The sequence below is a fragment of the Schistocerca serialis genome, chromosome 2 (genome assembly GCF_023864345.2).
Source record: "Schistocerca serialis cubense isolate TAMUIC-IGC-003099 chromosome 2, iqSchSeri2.2, whole genome shotgun sequence".
Lineage (NCBI taxonomy): Eukaryota > Metazoa > Arthropoda > Insecta > Orthoptera > Acrididae > Schistocerca > Schistocerca serialis.
In genome coordinates this window covers 249,696,081-249,718,436 of record NC_064639.1, presented here as the reverse complement: position 1 = coordinate 249,718,436, position 22,356 = coordinate 249,696,081, and the positions used below count along the sequence as shown (strand labels likewise).

The following is a 22,356-nucleotide window of genomic DNA, read 5'->3' as shown; positions in this document are numbered from 1 at the left end:
CAGGATCCACTGTAAATACTATGACAGGCGGGAGGTGAGAAAACTTCGATTTCATCGTCGAGAAGCTGCTCATAAGCCACGAATCACGCCGGTAAATGCCAAACGACGCCTCGATTGGTGTAAGAGTCGTAAACATTGGACGATTGAACACTGAAAAAGCGTTGTGTGGAGTGACGAATCACGGTACACAACGTGGCGATCCGTTGGCAGGGTGTGGGTATGGCGAATGCCCAGGGAACATCATCTGCCAATGTGTGTAGTGCCAACAGTAAAATTTGGAGGCGGTAGTGTTATGGTGTGGTCGTGTTTTTCATGGAGGTGGCTTGCACCCCTTGTTGTTTTGCTTGGCACTATCACAGCACAGGCCTACATTGATTTTTTAAGCACCTTCTTGCTTCCCACTGTTGAAGAGCAGTTCAGGGATGGTGATTGCATCAACATGATCAAGCACCTGTTCATAATGCATTGCCTGTGGCAAGGTGGTTACAAGACAATAACATCCCTGTAATGACTTGCCTGCACAGACCTTGACCTGAATCCTATAGATCGCCTCTGGGATGTTTTGGAACGCTCACTTCATGCCAGGCCTCACCGACTGACATCAATACCTATCCTCAGTGTAGCACTCTGTAAAGAATGAGCTGCCATTTCCCAAGAAACCTTCCAGCACCTGACTGAACGTATGCCCACGAGAGTGGAAACTGTCATCAAGGCTAAGGGTGGGCCAACACAATATTGAGTTCCAGCATTACCAATGGAGAGTGCCACAAACTTTTAAGTCATTTTCAGTCAGGTGTCCAGATACTTTTGATCACATAGTGTGTTTAGTTTAAAAAAATTCATGTCATTCCTCCTCACCATAGAGGCACACTACAAAGATGTCCTTAACTTATCTACAAACAAGCAGGGTCCAGCACCTTTTACTCAGAGTCACTTGTAAACAAACTGATCAACAAGGGTGACAAGGCTCTGTCCAGAGCCACACTATCACTGTTGAAAAATACTTATTAAATAAAAGTATGTCTAGATCACAATATATTTAAACAAATCTGTAATCTCTTTATCAGAGCTTTTGCTAAAAGGAGAGAGAGAGAGAGAGAGAGAGAGAGAGAGAGAGAGAGAGGGGGGGGGGGGGGGGGGGAGGGAGGGGGGGACCATAATAAATAAGGAAACCACATCAAAACTTAATAATGAATCATAATTATATATATGATGAGCATACTTTCTGACAACCAGTCTTTAAAACAAGGGTATGTTTTTGCCACTGTCATATTTGGAGAGTGAATGTTACTCACTATTGGTCTCATAGGAATCCCTTACTTATGGATTTTTGGGACTTCTAATCTGGCTCTTGTTTATCCAGGGTGCATGCACAATGGCATGGTCCTTGTGTTTAAAAGGATGGAGGAGTCCTTTAGCTTCAGTCCACTGGCTCATTCTGAAGATATGTCCTAAGTAACAGATAAAGAAAAAGGTAGTTTATGGTTGCACAGCCAAATTCTTATAAATCAGATTGTCATCAGCTTTTTGTGCCATCAGAATTGTATCATCAGTGTGTAATAGCCTGATACTTTTAGTTACATATTATTCATATGTAGTCTCAATTTTTATCTCTGAAATTTTTTCATGGGAACAAGAGTGCAAAATTAAACAATGAACTTCAAAAGAAGACTAAGAATAGTAACAGAAAGATAGGAATCAAGCTTATTGTAAAAATCTTTTCCTAGTACTTGGGATAACTATACTATGTAAATATATTTTCCAATCAGCTATAGAAGTGGAAAATAGTCTAGATAATTATTGTACCAACAGCCTTATCCATGACCACAGAAAGATATCTAAACTTACATTTAGCGACAATAAACACAGAATTCGAAACAGCACGTTCTACCAAGAATAAAATTACAAAATAAATTGGCAGAAGGAGATAAGGAGGTAACAAAGTTATCAAAAATAGCATTTAGAAAGTATCTGTTGCACAATATGCTCTATACAGTGAAGGGTTTATTAGAGAAGTCAGTAGGGTCTGATGAAAATTTAACGTAAGTAAATAACAATAAAACATCTCTTAATTCGTAAGACAGTTTTCCACAATTTATTTTTCTTTTGTGGAAAGTCTTAGACCAAACCTCTCCAGTGCATGTTACTAACATCTCATCCTCTTTCTGAGCTCAACATCTCGTTAATTCTTGTGGGATACTGACTCAATTTTTCAGACACGTAAATTGAAAGTTGTGGTAGACAAAATGGAAAACATTCATTGTCATGTTCCTTGTAGTGTGAATGCTGCGCATTATAAAATTGTGTGTGTAATGTGTACAGTTATCAGTACTGGGAAATTAATGTAGTGTAGCAACAACTTTTTACACTATTAGGTAAGTTTTCTGCAAGAATATGTAAGCAAAACTGAACGAGGCTGCATTGCTTTAATTGCACTTATTTTGTATTCGGAAGGATGAAATCTCCACCAGGCCACCATGAATTCCATTTTTCGTTTTTTCATTAAATTATTTCTCGAAAGTGTGGTGATGGTAGCTTCTGTAAGGCCACAGGCGATGAACTTTCTATTGTTAGTCAAACTAGAACCTTAAGTAAGTTACATATACACACATATGGAACTGCTTTTATTCTGTAAGTCATATACCAAGGCATGTCGAATCTCCTTGTAAAAGTGATCTGTGGGAAAAATTTGGACATTAAATACGTAAAAAAACTTTTATCTGAACTTGACATACATGTCAGAAACAGTGCCTCAGCTTTTTAACTGAGTTTAGATACAATTTTACAGACTTATTTATGAGTAGATATTTCTTAACAGCCATGATCTACGCAAGTGTATCTGAGTAGCTCTCGTCCAGGAGAATTTGTCGTTCTAATTGCTGGACGTAGAACCGTGCCGACCAAAGAAATGAGCCTCCATATGGCAGATACCACAGGCCACGTGAACAGCCCTTCTAAGGCTGGTTGAGCACTTCGAAGTTGAAGCGGCAGTTCTCGTATTCGTCGATGTACTCCTGGCCGGGCTTGCCGTCGCAGGAGGGACCCAGGTAGTGGATCAAAGCGAAGTCGTGGCATTCCACGTTGCCGTTATTGTTGCAGTCCTGGAACAACGATGCCGTGAGTGCCATAATATTTACTTGTAAACAAACTAATGTTAGCAACAAAGCTACAATCGGAAAATCTTTACAGTAGCACTTTGAATTAAGGGTAGTGATAGTGCCTAGAAAGGCAAAGGGAAGTAGATTTTTCTCATTTAATCGACAATGATTCCAGTCTCAAATCCTATGCCAATGCACTCAACGTGAATGTAGCTACTATGCTTATCAATGAAAAGGTACCCCTAATACCACGCCACTAGCTATGTGGAAACTTAGAGAGGTAGGCCACAGGACATCAAAGCAGCACATGCAGCGTGTTAGTTGCTACATGACTGAAGCTAATTCCATTCCTACATGCCTATACATTTAATTTGGAATATACGAACCTTTTTTATTTGCTGCATATCCTTTTTCGTCCCTAAACTATGTATTTTCAGTTAGTCATTGTGGACCTAATAGCTTTCTTTTATGGGGAGAGGGGATCATAAAAAGAGTTTCTATACTTCGTTTAGGAAAGCTAACATATAAAAAAATCTGACGGAAGTTTTGCATTAGCTAGTTTTTGAAAACTGAACAGTTATACTTTCTACACTGACACAGCAATAACAATGCCTAACTAATTCACGATACATACACTAGCGAAATACCCCTTCATTCTTCGTAAGCAGCAATTTACCCTGTTAATGTCAAACAGCCAGTCTGTAAATGAAAAAAAAATGCGATCTTTAAATTGTGGGAATTACTGCAGTCATATCTCAAGATACGAATCAGATTTGACACGTTAACTAATCACTGCTAGGTATGAAGGAAGTGGTCACTGGGAAAAAGAATGTAACTGTCCGAAGACTGAACTCAAGGTCTTTGGACTGGAAATCCAGCACTTAGCTACTAACAAACATCCTGAAGTATTGCATTAAATACGCACTAAATGAGTAATTTCGACTACGTTTGTGGGCCAACTAATAAAATAATCCTGTGATAATTGTTTGGTAGTAACATTGTGGTTTTTATATTCGTTCTTGTGCAACAAAAACACAAATTGTACTCTGAAACGCTGAATAGTCGAACAATAGTAGACAACGAAATCTTATTGTATAGGCATTTCTAATGTATTATCCCAGCACAAAATACTTTATTCACGCAGAAAGGAATACTTTATTTCCACAAACCACCTTCACGATTTGCGTCTTCCATGTTAATTTTAACCACCAACTGTCTGCGTCTTCATTTATCGGACATACTAGCGCTATGAAGTCAAGTTCATTACAATTTTTGCAATCAATAGTGGAACAATCTGGATTTGTCCTTAAAAATTACGAAATTCATAGTAGTTACGTTTTTTATAAATTACATGGATCAAAATTTAGTCTACAGAAAGTGGTGTGGAAATCAAATGGAGAAATCATCGCCGCAAATTCGACTTACATCATGATTCTTTTACCGAAGCTAAATTAAATAACATGAACAGAGTGCACGAAGATCTACTTTATTTCTGCATTCCAGTAATTATCTCACGAAACATGTGTTGGGGTTTGAGCGCTATGTTACGCTCATATCCCAACGGAGCTGTTCCTTGAGTTTCTGGACCTGTGTTGAAGTTGGAAATGTTTGTATGTTTTTATAGGAGACGGTTCTGGTTTCTTTCATCGGCACTTGTTCTTGATTACGTTAGTTCCTTTCAGGTGTTGACTACGCTGTCGGATGCCCAGGGCGGCAAATCTAAATGAGGCCTGCTGTCTACTTAGAAATTGGTGTATTTGTGTTTAAAATTTGTAAAAAAAAAAAGAACCAGTATAATGGCTGATAAGAAATAGAGTGTTTATAATACGTGTTCTTATACTGTAGGAATTGTTATACATACTGCTGAAAAACAATACCCTAAAAGGACTGATTAGTTGCACCATGGTACAAAGCGTGATTGAGGGGTTATAATGTTACCGATTCATTTACCACGGTCATGGCTCTCAGGATGCCTGTCTGTGCGTCCTCTGATTTTGCAGGCAGTAGCTGTGCTGAGTTTAGAGGTTAACAGTGTTTGCAGCATTCATTCTAGGATACAACGATGTCCCATCGACGAGTTCGTTCTCGTGTTGAACAGTGTCCGCTATTTGAACGTGGCCACATTGCGGGCCTGTGGGAAGCTGGAAGAACGTATCGACGGATATATCGTGCTTATCTTCCGCAGTGCACACTAACTGAATTGTAATGAGCGCTCCAGCGAGTATCAGACAGTGGGTCCTACAACTAATTCCCATCTTGATGTAGAAGATGAGAACGAAAAAAATATAAGTTCTTTGCGATTCCAAAACTGATGATGCTAGAGGGAACACATGAGAATGCATGAATTCGAAAAAGATTTAAGGAATGACGCGGCACTATCGTAACCTTGAACCCTGGACAACGCAGTATCCAATCCATGTTTTTCCAGCTACTGTTCAGTACCTAACTGTATCCTCTGCTGTCATCTACATTTAGTTTGCATACGTATGGAGCCTCTAACCCCAAACCGCCATAGATTCACTGAAAACATTCTGGCCTTCGTTAGGGATTTGATTACAGATTCTCTGGTTCTGGTGGGCTCCAAACGTCGCGGCTGCCGAATGAATCTGTGCCATCTTAGTTTGAGGCAAAACATGGTTGATAATTTCTACACAATCCAAGTAAATGTAAACGGCACGTTGCATCACAGCTGTTTGCTCGATATTGCTAATTATGTCTCTGGTGAGACAAATTTCTGCAGTTCGTTAAGATAGTTGAATATTAATGCGTTTAAGACACGATGATGCTGTTCTGCAGTGCCACGTCAAACTTTCCTTAAAACACTTATCTGTAGCTCGGCACGTCTTGTTTCAACGCTAAGCGTGCTTATGTTACCATTAATTAACCTGGTTTCCAGAAACTGATGATAATGAGCGTGTTTGTTTCGGCCTTCCCAAAGACTGAGACAAGCATTAAGGCTTTCTTCCACGTTCGTGTTAGCTCTTAACTGACTGCTTGTAGAACTTCACTTGCAACGAAATTGATCCAAATATCGTTACCACAGCCACACCATCTGTAATTAACACTGTCAAAATTTCGCATCGCGGTGCCAGTAACATTCCTATCCAATTCGACCGACCTTTCGTCACCAGTATCGATAAAATTCCTTGTCCACCTACACGGGCTCTTCATTTTGTTAGTGATAGTTCGATGATCTACTATTTACTTTTATTATTGTCTGTTTTACTTTCATTACTTTTTATTTCTCTGTAACCTCCTCAACATAGATACTATTCTCACTATAGTTTGAACAAGTATCTTCGTTTAGCACTTCTTGTCTGCCCTAGTACTGTGCATTTGAACACATTTGAAGTAAGGTGGAACTCCGTGCACAGTTAATATCTGTATATGTGGCTTCTTTCAGATATGTCCAGAAGAACAGACTCCATTTTTGATCCAGCAGCCACTCCGAATTAGGACGCAAATGAATTACAGACATTGGCAGCGAGTGGGCATTGATGGAAATAAATGGGGAAGTTATACCGATAAAACCTCACACTGTAAGAGGGAACTACAATGGCCATAAAATTACAAATTGTTGACAGAGAAGAAAGGAAGAAGGCGGAAGAAGAGAGGAGGGAAAGAAAGTAACTAGAATGGGGCATGAAGGAAGAAGCACAGGTAGACAAGAGACACTCAAGATAAAACAGACCCCATTAAGAAAGTAGTGGCAAGGCAGAGGGCAGGGATGAACCACCAAGCCCAGTCGAAGCCAGTCCAATCAGGGCGAAAGGGGGAGCAAGCTGGCCTGCCATCCCCTCCACCACTGATAAGGTTGAATGTCCCAACCTTAAATAAAGCGATAAAAATCCCCATCATGAAGAAATCGTAAAAATACATCAGCAGCTGTGGCATTGTCAGCTAATGGCACAGGTAGCGAGTCAGGAAGGCTAAAAGTCTGTCACAGGGCGGCTGAGTCGGGACATTCCAGTAAGAGGCGAACCGCAGCCAACACTGATCCACAATGACAGAGAGAGGGGTCCTCACAACGGAGGAGATAACCGTGAGTCAGCCAAGTATGGCCAATGTGGAACCGGCAAAGGACGACAGAGGCTTTACGAGAGGCCCATAGGAGGACCGCCACATAGTTTTAGAATCCTTTATCGCCCTGAGCTTGTTCGGTGAAGAAAGAGTGTGCCATTCTACATTCCAATGTCCTAAATCCTGACAACATAATGCCGAGGAAAGGTACATTTCTGGAATTCCAATAGCAAGAGAGGGCCCATTAGTAGCCAATTCAGCCAGTCGATCGGCACGTTCATTGCCAGGGATCCCAACATGGCCTGGGGTCCCAACATAGCCTGGGGTCCAAATGAAATCCACTGAACGTCCACGTTGATCAAGGAGAGAAAGGGAGTCCTGCATAGCTATGACCAACGGGTGGTGAGGGAAGCAATGGCTGACAGCTTGCAAACTGCTCAAGGAGTCACCACAGATAGTGAAGGACAGTCCTGAGCAGAAGGGGACATGGTCCAGTTAGCACAAGATGGCTACCAGTTCTACAGTAAAAACACTGACGCCATCTGGCAAGGAACAAAGTTCCATGTGTCTCGCATAGGTATTAGCATAACCAGTGTGACCAGCAAGCATGGAGTCATCAGTATAAGTCTGAACCCTGGAACTGAGGAGACGACAGAATTGGTGGCAAAGGGCCTCCAGAGGGACAGAATCCTTTGAATTGATGGAGAGATCAAGACAGCTGTGGTCGAGAGACACACGATGCAGGGGTACATGTGTGAGCAGAGAAATGAGGCGGTGAAGGGAAGTGTTGGAGCTCAGAAAAGAGCGACTGAATGTGGGCAGCCATTGGTAAGCCCACACTGTGGCCGCCGCTGCGGGAGGTTGATTTTCATGTATGAATAAAGGAGACTATAACTAGGGTGCTTTGGGGTGCAGCGAATTCAGAGTGCGTAAGATATCAGCTGTTGTTGGCACAAAGCTCGCAGTGGTGGAATCCCCGCCTCTGCAAGAAGGCTAATCATGGGGCTAGTCCGGAAGGCACCACTCGCAAGTCGTACGTCACAATGGTGGATGGGGTCCCTGGGCCCCCTGTAGATGGCGCCCACAATGGAGGAAGTGATGTAGATACAAAAATCGTCAGCATACAAAGAGGGGGACACTGTCGGCTCAGCAGCCGCCACCATTACATTAATGGCGACGAGAAAGAGGCTGGATGCTCAGCACAGAACCCTGTGGACTGTGGAGCCCCATTTTCTTGCCGATGGGAAGTGCTGTAAGAGGAACCAACTTGGACCCTGAAAGAGCGACAAGAAAGAGTTATGGATAAAAATGGGCAGGGCGCCACGAAGGCCCCATTCGTGAAGGGTGGTGAGGTTGTGGTGGAGCCATGTGATGTAGGCTTTATGCAGGTCAAAGAAGACTGCAATGAGGTGTTGCCAATGGGCAAAAGCAGACCAGATAACACAATCCAGTGGGCCAAGTTATTCACCGTAGAGCTGCCACAGCGAAAACCACCTTGAGTCGATGACAGAAGGTCGCAGGATTCAAGGATCCAAAACAGCCACCAACTCACCAGGCGTTCAAGGAGCTTGCAGAGGGTGTGGGTAAGGCTAATTGGATGGTAGCTGTCCAACTGAAGAGGTGGCTACCCAGGCTTCAACACAGGAATAACATTGCTTTCCTGCCACTGGATAGGAAATACCCCCCTCACTCCATGGACAGTTGGAAAGGGTCAGTATACGAAAGTGGCCAGCCATCGATAAGGGCTGGAGCATTTGGTTATGTATATGATTCAGTCCAGGAGCCATGTTGGGACAAAGGGCGAGGGCGCTGGCGAATTTCCACTCGCTAAATGGGGCATTATAAGGCTCCAAGCAGCGAGAAACGAAAGACAAAGGCAGTCGTTCCGAATGCTCTTCCAGGAGAAGGAACGTGGGCAGAAACTGTCGATGCAGAGGCTTGGGCAAAGTGTTCAGCGAAATGCTCGGCGACAAAGTCCGGATGGGTAAGGGCAACACCATGCACAGAGATTCCTGCAACGCCAGTGGGAGGACGATGGCCAAAAATTCGCCTGAGTTTCGCCCAAACTTGTGAATAGGGGGTGTGTGGTCCTATGGCAGCCACATATCGTTCCCAGCAAATCTGTTTCTGAAATTTGATTAGGTAATGGGCCCAGGCGAGGAATCGTTTAAAGACCAGAAGGAGAGCAGTAGAAGGGTGCCACTTGAAACATTGAAGAGCACAATGGCGGTCTTTTATGGTTGCAGGAATTTCCAGAGTCCACCAAGGCACCATCTTCCGATGAGAGGAACCTGAGGGAGAAGAGATGGCTGAAACAGCTGCAGAAAGAGTGTCAGCAGTCAAAGTCTGTGTAGACTCATAAATACTATGTGTTAGTACAGGGGGGATTGTAGCAGAGGAGAAGGCACCCCAATCAGCTTTAGAGAAGGCCCACCTGGGAGAGTGACTGAGCAAGATCTACTAAAGGAAGGTCAAAACAATCAGGTAATGATTGCTGTCACATAAGTCATCGTGGACACCCCAGTGAATGGAGGGAAGAAGGCCGAGACTGCAGATGGAGAGGTCTATGGCAAAGAAAGTGCCGTGTCCCACACTAAAGTGTGTGGAAGCGCTGGTGTTTAGGAGACAGAGGTCAAGCCCAGTCAGAATAGCTTCAACTGTCCTGCCCAGAGTAGTAGTCGTGTGACTACCCCAAAGAGGGTTGTGGGCATTGAAGTCCCCTCGAAGCAGGAAGGGAGAAGGGAGTTGCTGAAGGGTGGTTAGGACAAGGGATGTGGGCAGCCTCTCAGGTGGGAGGTAGAGATTACAGGTTGTGATTGGAGTGGCCAGATAGACCCTGACATCAATTGCTTCCAGAGTGGTTTGCAGGGGAACCTATGTACAAACAATGTCCCTGCAGACCAAGGTGCAAACAACACCAAAAGCTTGCAAGGGACCAATTCATTTTCGACAGAAAGTGTGGAACCCCCGAACGGTGGATGAGTAAGAATTGATAAAATTGCTCTCCTAGAGAGCAATGCAAGCAGCAGAGTAGGAGGAAAGAAGGGGCTGCAACTTCAGGAGGTGACGCAAATAGCCATTACAATTCCACTGGAGGATTCTCAAGGTGGGGTCCAAATGGGAAGCAAATTGACCGGAGCTGGTCACACCGCCGAGTCACCATGGGGTAATGTCCATATGGGTGGTTCAGACTCTGTTGGTTCATTGGCTGGAGGAGGGGAAGGCGGCACCTCAGGGGGTACTGGATGGGCCTTGCCCTTGTTCTTGTGTTTCTGCTTCTTCCCTTATGAAGGAAGAGAAGGGCAGACTGCAGCGAGGTCTGGCTCGGAATTACACCTGGTGATCTTGGCGCCCACTGGCCGCAGATCCTGTGGCCAATGTGGGGCTGCAGATCTCCTTTCAGGGGGGTGCTGGGTAGAGGAGTCCCAGCAGCAGAGGGGGAGCAGCACCCGAAGGGGTGGGTGTGGGTACTGATGGGGAGGGAGGGTAGGAGAGTGAGGTTGAGGTGGAAGGTGTGGGGTGAATGGGGTGGGGCCGGGACGAGGAGGGGGAATGGATGTAACAAGTAGGAGTTATAGGCACAGGATGGAGCCGGTCATACTTTCGACAAGCCTTGGTCTAGGCAAGTCGATCTAAGGTCTTGTACTTTTGAATCTGTCTTTCTTTCACAGACACTGGGCATGTTGGCGAGCATGGAGGATGCTGCGCATTACAATTTATGCACACTGGTGGGGGAGCACAGGCGCGCGCACCGCCCCCCGCCCCCCCCCCCCCCCCATGGAGGGGGTTGCCACAGTCACTGCAGAGGGGATCATTGGTGCAGCGGGAAGACTTGTCCAAACCGTAGGCATTTAAAGCATCTCATCGGTGGTGGAATGTAAAGTTTTACATCACATCGATACACCGTCGCCTTTACCATCTCTGGGGGGGGGGGGTATCCCCCCTCGAAGGCCAGGATAAAGGCACCTGTATCTGTGCAATTGCTTTAAGGGGCTCACTGTACACGGTGGATTAATCGGACTCCTCGCCGCTCGAGCTTTGCGCGGAGCTCCTCGTCAGTTTGGAGGAGAAGATCCTGGTGGAAAATGATGCTCTTTACCGAATTCAAAGATTGGTGGGGTGCAACAGAGACTGGGATGTCACCGAGATGGTTACAAGCATGCAGGGCTACAGATTGGGGAGCAGAAGATGTCTTTATGAGCAAAGAACTGGACCGCATTTTACTCATGGATTCCACTTCACCATACTTATCTTCAATCGTCTCCACGAAAAACAAAGACTTGGTCGTGGCAAAACTTTCGCCATCTGTCCTGGTACAAACCAGATATCAAGGGAAAGGTTTCAACCCAAGCGAAGGAGCTTGATCCTCTTCCCAGGGTGTGGCCAGGGAGGGGAAGGCCAAAGGATCAGAAGGAGGAGTGCCATGTCTTCTATCACTCTTAGAGGCGGCCACAGAATGGCCAGGATGTTCCAGGAGTTCTGATGCCCCAAACTGATGAGCATCGACACCTTGACATACACGAGGCGGTAACAGCTCAGGTACTAGCAGTGTGATCCCTGTGTTGTCAGGGGGCTCAGCCAAGTGGGTGCTTAACAGCCCCACCACATGGAATAGCTACTGTGCTGGTGACCTAGCAGGAAGAGGGGAAAAGGGTGGCGAGGGGAAAAGGGTGGCGAGGGGAAAAGGGTGGCGAGGGGAAAAGGGTGGCGAGGGGAAAAGGGTGGCGAGGGGAAAAGGGTGGCGAGGGGAAAAGGGTGGCGAGGGGAAAAGGGTGGCGAGGGGAAAAGGGTGGCGAGGGGAAAAGGGTGGCGAGGGGAAAAGGGTGGCGAGGGGAAAAGGGTGGCGAGGGGAAAAGGGTGGCGAGGGGAAAAGGGTGGCGAGGGGAAAAGGGTGGCGAGGGGAAAAGGGTGGCGAGGGGAAAAGGGTGGCGAGGGGAAAAGGGTGGCGAGGGGAAAAGGGTGGCGAGGGGAAAAGGGTGGCGAGGGGAAAAGGGTGGCGAGGGGAAAAGGGTGGCGAGGGGAAAAGGGTGGCGAGGGGAAAAGGGTGGCGAGGGGAAAAGGGTGGCGAGGGGAAAAGGGTGGCGAGGGGAAAAGGGTGGCGAGGGGAAAAGGGTGGCGAGGGGAAAAGGGTGGCGAGGGGAAAAGGGTGGCGAGGGGAGGGGAAGGGGGAGAGGAGCCTGTACCATGGAATCTAGGCTGGGAGTTCATCCCCAAATGGCTCACAGAAAACGTTGGAAATAAATCTCAAACCCCAAGGGGAGCAAAAACGTCGAAAAGGAGATGGAAACAGCAAACTAAACAATATCTCATATCAAAACAAAGCCGGGAGGGTAGCCAGGGCGATATAAAGAAGTCCACCAAGAGGGAAAGGAGGGGGCAGGGAGAAAGGAGCAAGGACAGGGAAGGAGAGGAACAGGGACGGTAATGCAGTCTGGAAAAAGGAAGGAGACTGCAATAGCTCGGGGCCCCATGCGCGCCACACACGTACCCACAATAGGAACTGTGGGCCCCCTGGGGAGAAATGGGGAAAGTTGAAAACTTGTGCCGGACCAGGGTTCGAACCCGGATCTCCCGGTCAGGTACAAATTTTCAACTTTTTCCATTTATTTCCATCAATGCCTGCTCGCTGCCAATGTATGTAATTCATTTGTGTCTTAGTTCAGCAGCGAAGCCGAGGAATTACTTCTTTTATTAGCCACTTTCATCTGCGGGATACCATTTTGTTAAATTCTCAAACTATTGGTACACACAAAATTAATAAAAAATTGCGCAATGCCACCGCCTCATAAGTTACTATCTTCTAGTGCATTTTAGTGAACTAAGACTTACCGCGTCGGTTAACAACGCTAAAACGACGTTTTTATTACTTAACGAAATAGCTCCTTCATGTCCTTTGGTAGTCTAAAAAAAAAAAACACACACACACACACACACACACACACACACACACACACACACACACACAAAGCTGCATTTTTCATTATTTTGATAATAGAGCGACGTACCTTGCCGTACCGCGCCATGTAGAGCTGCACGGTCTCTAGGGCGCAGAAAGTGTGTGTGGTGCAGCGCTCGAAAGCTGGAACACGAAGCACACTTATTACACGTCGCTTATCAATAACAAAAGTAAAAATGTGATTTCAACGGATCTCCTAGGGAAGTGACTACTTTCAAAGACACAAAGTATGAGCTATGAGCCGTATACAATATCGTCCCCATCAACAACGGTTCTCTTTGACAGCTATTGAGTTACCTGTATAGAAGTAAGACATCTGCAACAACAACGGTGAGTGCAGCCAAACGAATGGACGCAAAATTTTCGTTTAAAAATCGCTTGATATAGTTCAGATACATATGTATATAAAGTCATCAGTATGAATCATATACGGTTTCCCGAGGTTTGTATCCAGATTTCGATACCTGGTATTTCCCTCGTCAAATGCGCTGCACTGCTGTGTGTTTCTACAGAGCACGATGATGTCATCACAGACATTTCTGAGCCCACAAAACGTTCCCATATGTAGTTGATATACAAATATCTCCCAGCTGGGAGTGTGGAATAAAGGCTAAAAAGGAAAATAAAAGTTCACTGAAGTGGCTGGATCATCACTTACAAAATACCACAATGAATCAGCCTTCCTGACAGTACATTAAAACCACCTCCCTGATATAAAACTTTCTGGCAGATTAAAACTATATACCAGACCGGGACTAGACCCTGGGACCTTCGCCTTTCGCGGGCAAGTGCACTGTCGAATTATGTAAGTACGACACACAAGCCACCATCACAGCTTTACTTCTGCCAGTACCTCCTCTCCTACCTATCCTAATAGTTTACGGAACAAAGTCAGAGCCCACACAGTATCTTAAGTCTTACCACATTTTCGTATTGTCTGCTGAAATAGAGGGCATATCAACTGAAACTAATCTCTGCCCTCCTCCTATGAATACAAAACATTTAGGTGAACTGGCGAAATGAAATCTGTATGCCAGTAGTGCCACACTTTTGAGGGGCCTTCTGTCAAAGGAAGGAACCATTGGTCATTGTGCTGTGCCCTATTCCAAGGCGAGTGCAGTATATTTTGTCCCAGTGGCCGGACATGGTCGATGTTTATTTCACCGCAACTTAATGTCTGTCACTTCCATCTACTTTTCTCATCTAAGCATACCTCAACAGCGAAAATAAATCATGTAAGGGTATAGGACAATTTACATTTTAGAGACATGATGATCTTCCTTATTTCAGATGAGGATGTGAGATTAATTTTTATTTCACTAAATAATTTCTGTATTGCTTCAGTTTAATGTCTTGCTATCTGCTCTGAACTATTTGCACATCAATTTTTTAGAAGTAAATGTTAATAATTTTCTAAACATGAATTGACTTTTACAATGATCCCATCAGCATTAACAGAAATAATGTAATATTCTATGGCTTCTTTGTCTGTCCCTCTCTTTACCATATTCTATAAAGATTTGATTTTACTGCTGATCAGTTTCCAACAACGATGTGCATGGTATAGGACTTGCAACAATTTCTTGATATGTTACGGCACTGTTTGCATTACGCAAGTATTTGTGGGCGTTTTGTGCACGCGTTTTTTCGTTGTGAGGAGTCTGATACCAATAGTGACCCATGGTTTCCTTAACGAATTCCCATTATTACATTTAATACTCTTTTAGAGAAATTACTTTCAAAAATTGATACAAAATCTTTAAGAAATGTCTAACTTAGAGCTAGCAACAGGCTCATAGTGAACTTTACCTTGGTCACCACTTTTTAAGCTTTCTTTAAAATCTTCAGTAGTATTATTTTTAATCAGCCTCATTGGTTTCTTTTACTGTTTCTGGCTGTACATGTGGCTATGTTAGCTAATGTGACTAATTGTGCATCGTGAGCTGACAATCAGTTTACCACACTACAGTCGAACGTTTTAGACTTTCGCGCGTTGTGTGACTATTTATAATGGTACTGCCATCTTGAGCAATATAAGACTGCAAATTTATGAATGATGCTACATTATAGGTAGCTAACTGGACATTTATATTACTTTTCCTGTCAGACCCCCCCCCCCCCCTCAAGAAATTTACAATACAATCATTGATTAATTTAATAATCCCTTGATTGCAAGTGATTCCGCGGGTAGTATGGTAAATTGCTAAACGAATCTGTAAGATAAACTCAGCTAAAACTACTGAACAGCGAAGTTAGTCCCTCTGCTACCCATCTATAATTATAGCCATATACACTCCTGGAAATTGAAATAAGAACACCGTGAATTCATTGTCCCAGGAAGGGGAAACTTTATTGACACATTCCTGGGGTCAGATACATCACATGATCACACTGACAGAACCACAGGCACATAAACACAGGCAACAGAGCATGCACAATGTCGGCACTAGTACAGTGTATATCCACCTTTCGCAGCAATGCAGGCTGCTATTCTCCCATGGAGACGATCGTAGAGATGCTGGATGTAGTCCTGTGGAACGGCTTGCCATGCCATTTCCACCTGGCGCCTCAGTTGGACCAGCGTTCGTGCTGGACGTGCAGACCGCGTGAGACGACGCTTCATCCAGTCCCAAACATGCTCAATGGGGGACAGATCCGGAGATCTTGCTGGCCAGGGTAGTTGACTTACACCCTCTAGAGCACGTTGGGTGGCACGGGATACATGCGGACGTACATTGTCCTGTTGGAACAGCAAGTTCCCTTGCCGGTCTAGGAATGGTAGAACGATGGGTTCGATGACGGTTTGGATGTACCGTGCACTATTCAGTGTCCCCTCGACGATCACCAGTGGTGTACGGCCAGTGTAGGAGATCGCTCCCCACACCATGACGCCGGGTGTTGGCCCTGTGTGCCTCGGTCGTATGCAGTCCTGATTGTGGCGCTCACCTGCACGGCGCCAAACACGCATACGACCATCACTGGCACCAAGGCAGAAGCGACTCTCATCGCTGAAGACGGCACGTCTCCATTCGTCCCTCCATTCACGCCTGTCGCGACACCACTGGAGGCGGGCTGCACGATGTTGGGGCGTGAGCGGAAGACGGCCTAACGGTGTGCGGGACCGTAGCCCAGCTTCATGGAGACGGTTGCGAATGGTCCTCGCCGATACCCCAGGAGCAACAGTGTCCCTAATTTGCTGGGAAGTGGCGGTGCGGTCCCCTACGGCACTGCGTAGGATCCTACGGTCTTGGCGTGCATCCGTGCGTCGCTGCGGTCCGGTCCCAGGTCGACGGGCACGTGCACCTTCCGCCGACCACTGGCGACAACATCGATGTACTGTGGAGACCTCACGCCCCCCGTGTTGAGCAATTCGGCGGTACGTCCACCCGGCCTCCCGCATGCCCACTATACGCCCTCGCTCAAAGTCCGTCAACTGCACATACGGTTCACGTCCACGCTGTCGCGGCATGCTACCAGTGTTAAAGACTGCGATGGAGCTCCGTATGCCACGGCAAACTGGCTGACACTGACGGCGGCGGTGCACAAATGCTGCGCAGCTAGCGCCATTCGACGGCCAACACCGCGGTTCCTGGTGTGTCCGCTGTGGCGTGCGTGTGATCATTGCTTGTACAGCCCTCTCGCAGTGTCCGGAGCAAGTATGGTGGGTCTGACACACCGGTGTCAAGGTGTTCTTTTTTCCATTTCCAGGAGTGTAGTTATGTTCATGAAAAATTTCATTAAAATTGTAAACATACGTAGAAGTGGTCTCCTGTGTCTGTCCCATGCCAAGTGTCATAGGTTATATTCTGCATGCCGTGCATCCGTAATCTAGCCAGAATCGTACAAATGCACTGTAAAGCTGCAGCGTGGCTCAGCTTCCATATGAAGCCGTCGTTATCAGAAGGATTTTCTGTTTACGTTGGTTCACATGTCCTAGGGAAGTAATGACGTACCACAACAATCTGAATCATACCTGGTTAGCACAGTACTAATCGTTGTCTGATAAATGCCTCGATTTTAATTTGTAATGTGAAGTTACGGACTGATAGTTCTTCCCTCAGATTATCGTAACTGGGTACTCCATATGCTACGAATGTTTATAGAAAAAAATCACTTCAACCATCTTGCGTAGGGTACAGCATTCCATTTTTCTACGAAGTATCAGAACTCTATATCGTGTGTATAAAGTTTAACGTCTCTTCTTCGGAGGCAGAGCATCAGCTTAGCTTGAGGAGAATGGAGTAAGGAAGAAGCTGTCGTCATTTCCAAGGAACCACGCCAGAGTTCCGCCCTCAGGAACTAAGGGAAATTTCAGTTAACGTAAATGTTGATAGCTGAAAGTAAATGTGAGCCCCATTTTTATTTAACGTGTGTTCTGGGTGTCTGCCACTGCGTCATCCATCTCAGCAATACTTTCAGGTAAGGCAAATATAACTTTTTTGTTGATAGCGGATGTGGTAGAACACCGACTGTTGGTTGAAATGAAAAAGGTTCTTCAAGGAACTGCAACGATTCACGTTTTTCTGTAACGGTTTTCTTTCAGTTAACAAGAGAAAATTCGAGTCATTTCGAATAGGTACAGATTCATACGAGACAGCTACAGTTTGTTGTGAAACCTATCTACTTTCGATATGTTGACGGGACTACATGTTTAAAACAGGTGGTAGGCATGAAACATCGTTCGAAATTTTACTAAGTACTTTCTCCAAAAATTGTTTCGAACAGGACCCCATACGACGTTTACGTGGTTGCCGTAACATCCTCTACCTGTTAACAAGAAACAATCCTGATGAAATAGAGAGCATCATAATAGGTACAGAGATTGGTGACAACATGGTGATTGTAGCTAGACCTAATACCGTAACATTCAAATTCACCCAAAATAAATGCAAATACAACTGCATAAGAAATTTGATAAAAATATGCCGGACGCCTGCCTAACATACAGTCTGTTTCTTTCAAACTATGTAGGCGTAGATCAGATGTTACTTAAATTCAAAGAAATAGAATTGACAGAAAACGTGAGTTTCATGCCAATCAAATATTGAGAAGCGGAACAGATTCTCCATGGTACACTAAACACGTCACAACAATACCACAGAAGAAAGGGATGCCCTTTTTAAAACAAAAGAAAAAAGCAGATCTCCAATATGGCCGACGTTTTACAGAAGCTCTGAGTTTAACGCAAACTTCATTGTACCCCGGGTCACATCAGCACACTAGAAAGGAAATAGGAGTAATCATCAGAGTTACAGGCTCATGTCACTGACATACATTTGCAATAGGATTTTGGAGCACATTGCGTTCTAACATCGTTAAACACTTAGAAGAAAACGATCTGTTGATACATAGCCAGCTCGTATTCAAAAAATACAATTCTTTGGCTCTTTATGAGAGCTATCGATGGCTCCCTATTTCTAGATTTCCGTTATGGTTTCGAAACTGTACCTTGCCAAGTGGCTCGTAATAAAATAGCATGACTATTGAGTATCGTCTCAGTTGTAAGTCTGCGTTTGTGATATCTTATCAGAAAGATCCCAGTTAGTAGTAACTGATGGCGTCATCGACTCTGCCAGATTTGATATCTGGCGTTCCAAGAAAGCGTTATAGGCACTTTTTGTACTCCATCTGTATAAATGAGCTAGGAGACAATCTGAGCAGACCGCAGTCTGTTTCCAAATGACGCTTTCCTTTACAGTCTAACGAAGTCATTAGGAGATCAAACTAATTGCAAAATGATTTAGACATAACATCTGTATGGTACGAACGGTGGCTATTGTACCCGAACTATAGAGTGAGAGTTCCTCCAGGAAAGCATTAAAAATTCCATTAAACTTAGGTTACACGGTAAATCACACATACATGAGGGTTGTCGAGTCAACTAAATGCCTGGGAATTACAATTACAAACAATTTAAATTTAAAGCATCACATAGAAAACGTTGTGTGGAAGGCGAACCAAAGACTGTTTATTACAGGCAGAGAAATTAACACGTATCTACTAAAGAAACTGCCTACACTACGGCTGGCCGTTCTCTTCTGAGCATTGTTGCGCGATATGGGACCCTTACCAGATAGGATTGACTTACCAGGTAGGAATGACGAAGGACATCGAAAAATTCGAAATAGCAGCACGCTTTGCATTATCGTGAAATCGGGGAGATAGTGCTACGAACATGATACGCTAGCTGAGGTGGACGTCATTAAAAAAGCTTTTTCTTTGCACAGACATCTTAACACGAAATTTCCGTAACCAGCTCGCCCCTCCGAATGATTTTTTTAATCCTACCTAAATAGTAATTGCAGTAGAATTAGAGAAATCAGAGCTTGCACGAACATATTTATTCCAAGTGTAGCAATCTAAACGCTCTGAAAATGGCTCTATGAACCCTCTGCTACTCACTTAAGTATGAATTGCAGAGTTGTCATGTGCATATTGTTAGTATCGTTTGGTTCGACACATTTTGTGTAACGTTTTTCAGTGAGTATATTCGATACTAGCAGTGCGATAATCCTGTTCTGTGGTCTACACATTTACCACGTATGATTTCCTTAGAAGGTAGGATAGAGGGAGTCGCACAGTGATATACCTGCTGAATATGGTGCTTGTTTTCCCCACAGCCAAAGCCCCGTGTGGGCAGGTGCACTATCCTGATAAAAGAGGACTTTCTTCTGCACCGATCAATGTACACTGTGCAACACAAAGGTTTACTTTTTCGGAAACCCGTAATTCGTCCCCCAATGCGACGTCGAAGTTTGAAATTTGGCTCAAAGGTGCCTACAGTCTTCCTCTGTTACTGGTGCAAAAGCATGGCGCACCCCGACGTCACCCTCGGGATCGGCGAAGCTTCAACAGCAAGGTGTCGATAAATGCAGGGGGGGGGGGGGGGGGGGAAGAGGTTGGAGCTCAGAAGTTCACGTGAGGTCGAAGGAGATCGAATGTTGTCACGTTGGCATCAAGCTTCACCAAAATTCCGACCAACGCCACCGCGGACCTATCTCATGATGGGAGAGATCGTCACACCCCTTCTTATGCAAATTTCACCACTTCTTTTGGCGCACCTGCGATGGAGATCAGAGCCGCGACGCACAGCGTTGAAAGCAAGCTGTTTTCTTATGGCTGGCCGAGGAAAACATTTCAGACACACCACCGCTCAGATCTGATGCGGAGATGGGTCAGGGGGTGACATGAAGGGCGTCATTGAAACCACCACGTTCCTTGGGGCATTGATTCCTACACATCTTGCAGTCGTTAACGATAGCTCTCAGTGCGATAAGCAAGAGGACGACTTTCTCGACATTTGACACTGCTTACACCAACACCGACTCAAAGGAAGGTCTCGGCGCTTGTTGGTGACGTCACGTCAGCTAGGCACGGCGAACGCCAGGTCTGTTACAGGCATACTCATAATGGTAGTGTCTCCCTCTGACACAGGAAAATGTGTAACTACTGGCGGTAGTTGACCAACACACATTGTTCTGAGAGATTTCTGCAATCAATTAATTGTGCAATTCATTACACTTCTTTACAAATAATGTACTCCTGAACTTAAATTTCCACCTGTTTTAAGGATTGAATTACAAAAATAACTTCATGGTCCAGCAGCAACAGAATTCGTGTTTTTTAACTTATTTGTAAATCTGAGGAAGTTACGTTTGTACTGGGTTGCTTTTACAAGAAACTGAACATATTGGTGCTTTTCTTGAGGTATCTTGGTTGACTATGGGGTGAGGAGCACTGATTGTTAATGAAATATCTTGCGATTGTACACTTTGGGGGAGGGGGTGGCGGACAGAAGAAGAGGCAAAAGAGAAATACTTGTTTTATCAAATAAAATTTTTTATCTTATAAAGTTTCTCCTTCAGTTGCAAGAGGGGTATATTTATCTTTTCTAATGTGCATGTTTAAAAAAGTTTAAGTTCAGCAGTATTTTCGATGTATGAAGCTATTTTGTTTCCTGTTTAGAATTCCTTTCGTTGAAAACGACTGTAATCTAATGACTGGCAACAGCTGAACATTTACACATGTATATTAGTTCACATTTCCAGTGACGATGTCAAACGGAAATAAATAAATAAATAAATAAATAAATAAATAAAAGGAAATAGTTCATTGTAAGGGGGTTGGGGTTTGGAGTAAGTTTCGATAGCAAAATGGATCAAGTAAATATAGTTACTTGAATGTAAAATTTTCGAAGCTTGCAATGGGGCAAAGCATCTTCTCATATTGATCTACGTTTGTTTGGACAGGATTCAGTAATACAGAACTATGATCTTCATTTGTAGCTTTACGATAGTAAGAAAATCTTTCATCTAAATAAAACTGCAGAATCCAAAACAATACCAGACATTTTGTCCAAAAATAAGGGATTTATAGTTATAAGCACGCCCAGGCGTTTCTGCCTGCAACAGACCTGGCGTTCGCCGTGCCTAGCTGACGCGACGTCACGAACGAGCGCCGAGGCCTTCCTTTGAGTCGGTGTTGCTTACACCCGCCGGACGATTCAACACTTCTCTCTTGACATTACGAGCCAGCAACTCCACTGGTCGTCATCGCATCCCCTTGGATTGCAGTGCGACTGTAGTTTTTGCTCTGATGTTCAAGGTGGAACCACTGAGGACCATTCAAAACCATTCGACGAAATCTGAATGTGATCCAAAGCGGCAAAGGGTGGTTATGCTTTTTCAGCCTCCTGTTTTGCGACCTCCTGTAGCCCGACCACGGAGGGATGCGACATTGACAAACATGTGAATAAAAGGACAAAGGGTTCGTCTGAGAACATGCAGTTGGGCAACATCGTCGGTACCAACCGCCCTCCTTTGCTGAGCACTTAAAAAATCGGCCTGTACAGTGATAAGCCACGACGAAGTTACAGGTGCCTGCATGTCGCTAGTGGAATTGGAGGTGTCAGGGATTGTGTGCTTGCAGGCGCCTAGGATTCCGTCATGGCTTGTCTTTGTACAGGCTGATTTTTAAAGCGCTCACCAAAGGAGGGCGGGTGACACCGAAGATGTTGCTAAACGGCGTGGTCTTAGAGTGATCCTTTATTCACAGAAGTGTCAATGTACCACCATCCGGTGATCACGCCACAGAAGGGCGCATGGCTGAAAAGGTGTAAGTAACGTTTGCTCTTTGAATCACGTTCCAATTTCTTCCACCCTGTAAATCAGAGCAAGAATTGCGGTAGCGCTACACTGCAAAGGAATGCAGTTCACGTTCTGTAGATAGCTGACCCACGATGTCTCAAGAGAAGGGTCGTAGAATATTTAATTAAAAGTAATT

General features: G+C 44.8%; 1 protein-coding gene across 1 annotated transcript in view; it reads right to left on the bottom strand.

The window, feature by feature from the left end:
* Nucleotides 1-2,707: 2,707 nt before the first annotated feature.
* Nucleotides 2,708-22,356, bottom strand: part of LOC126455503 (invertebrate-type lysozyme 6-like) — a 63,992-nt gene continuing 44,343 nt past the window's right edge. Inside the window, exons 3-4 of the mRNA XM_050091255.1 lie at nt 13,124-13,197; nt 2,708-3,101 (exon numbers count right to left, since the gene is read on the bottom strand). Coding sequence (XP_049947212.1) covers nt 2,955-3,101; nt 13,124-13,197 — 221 coding nt within the window. The 3' untranslated portion in view covers nt 2,708-2,954. The remainder of the gene's footprint in view (nt 3,102-13,123; nt 13,198-22,356) is intronic.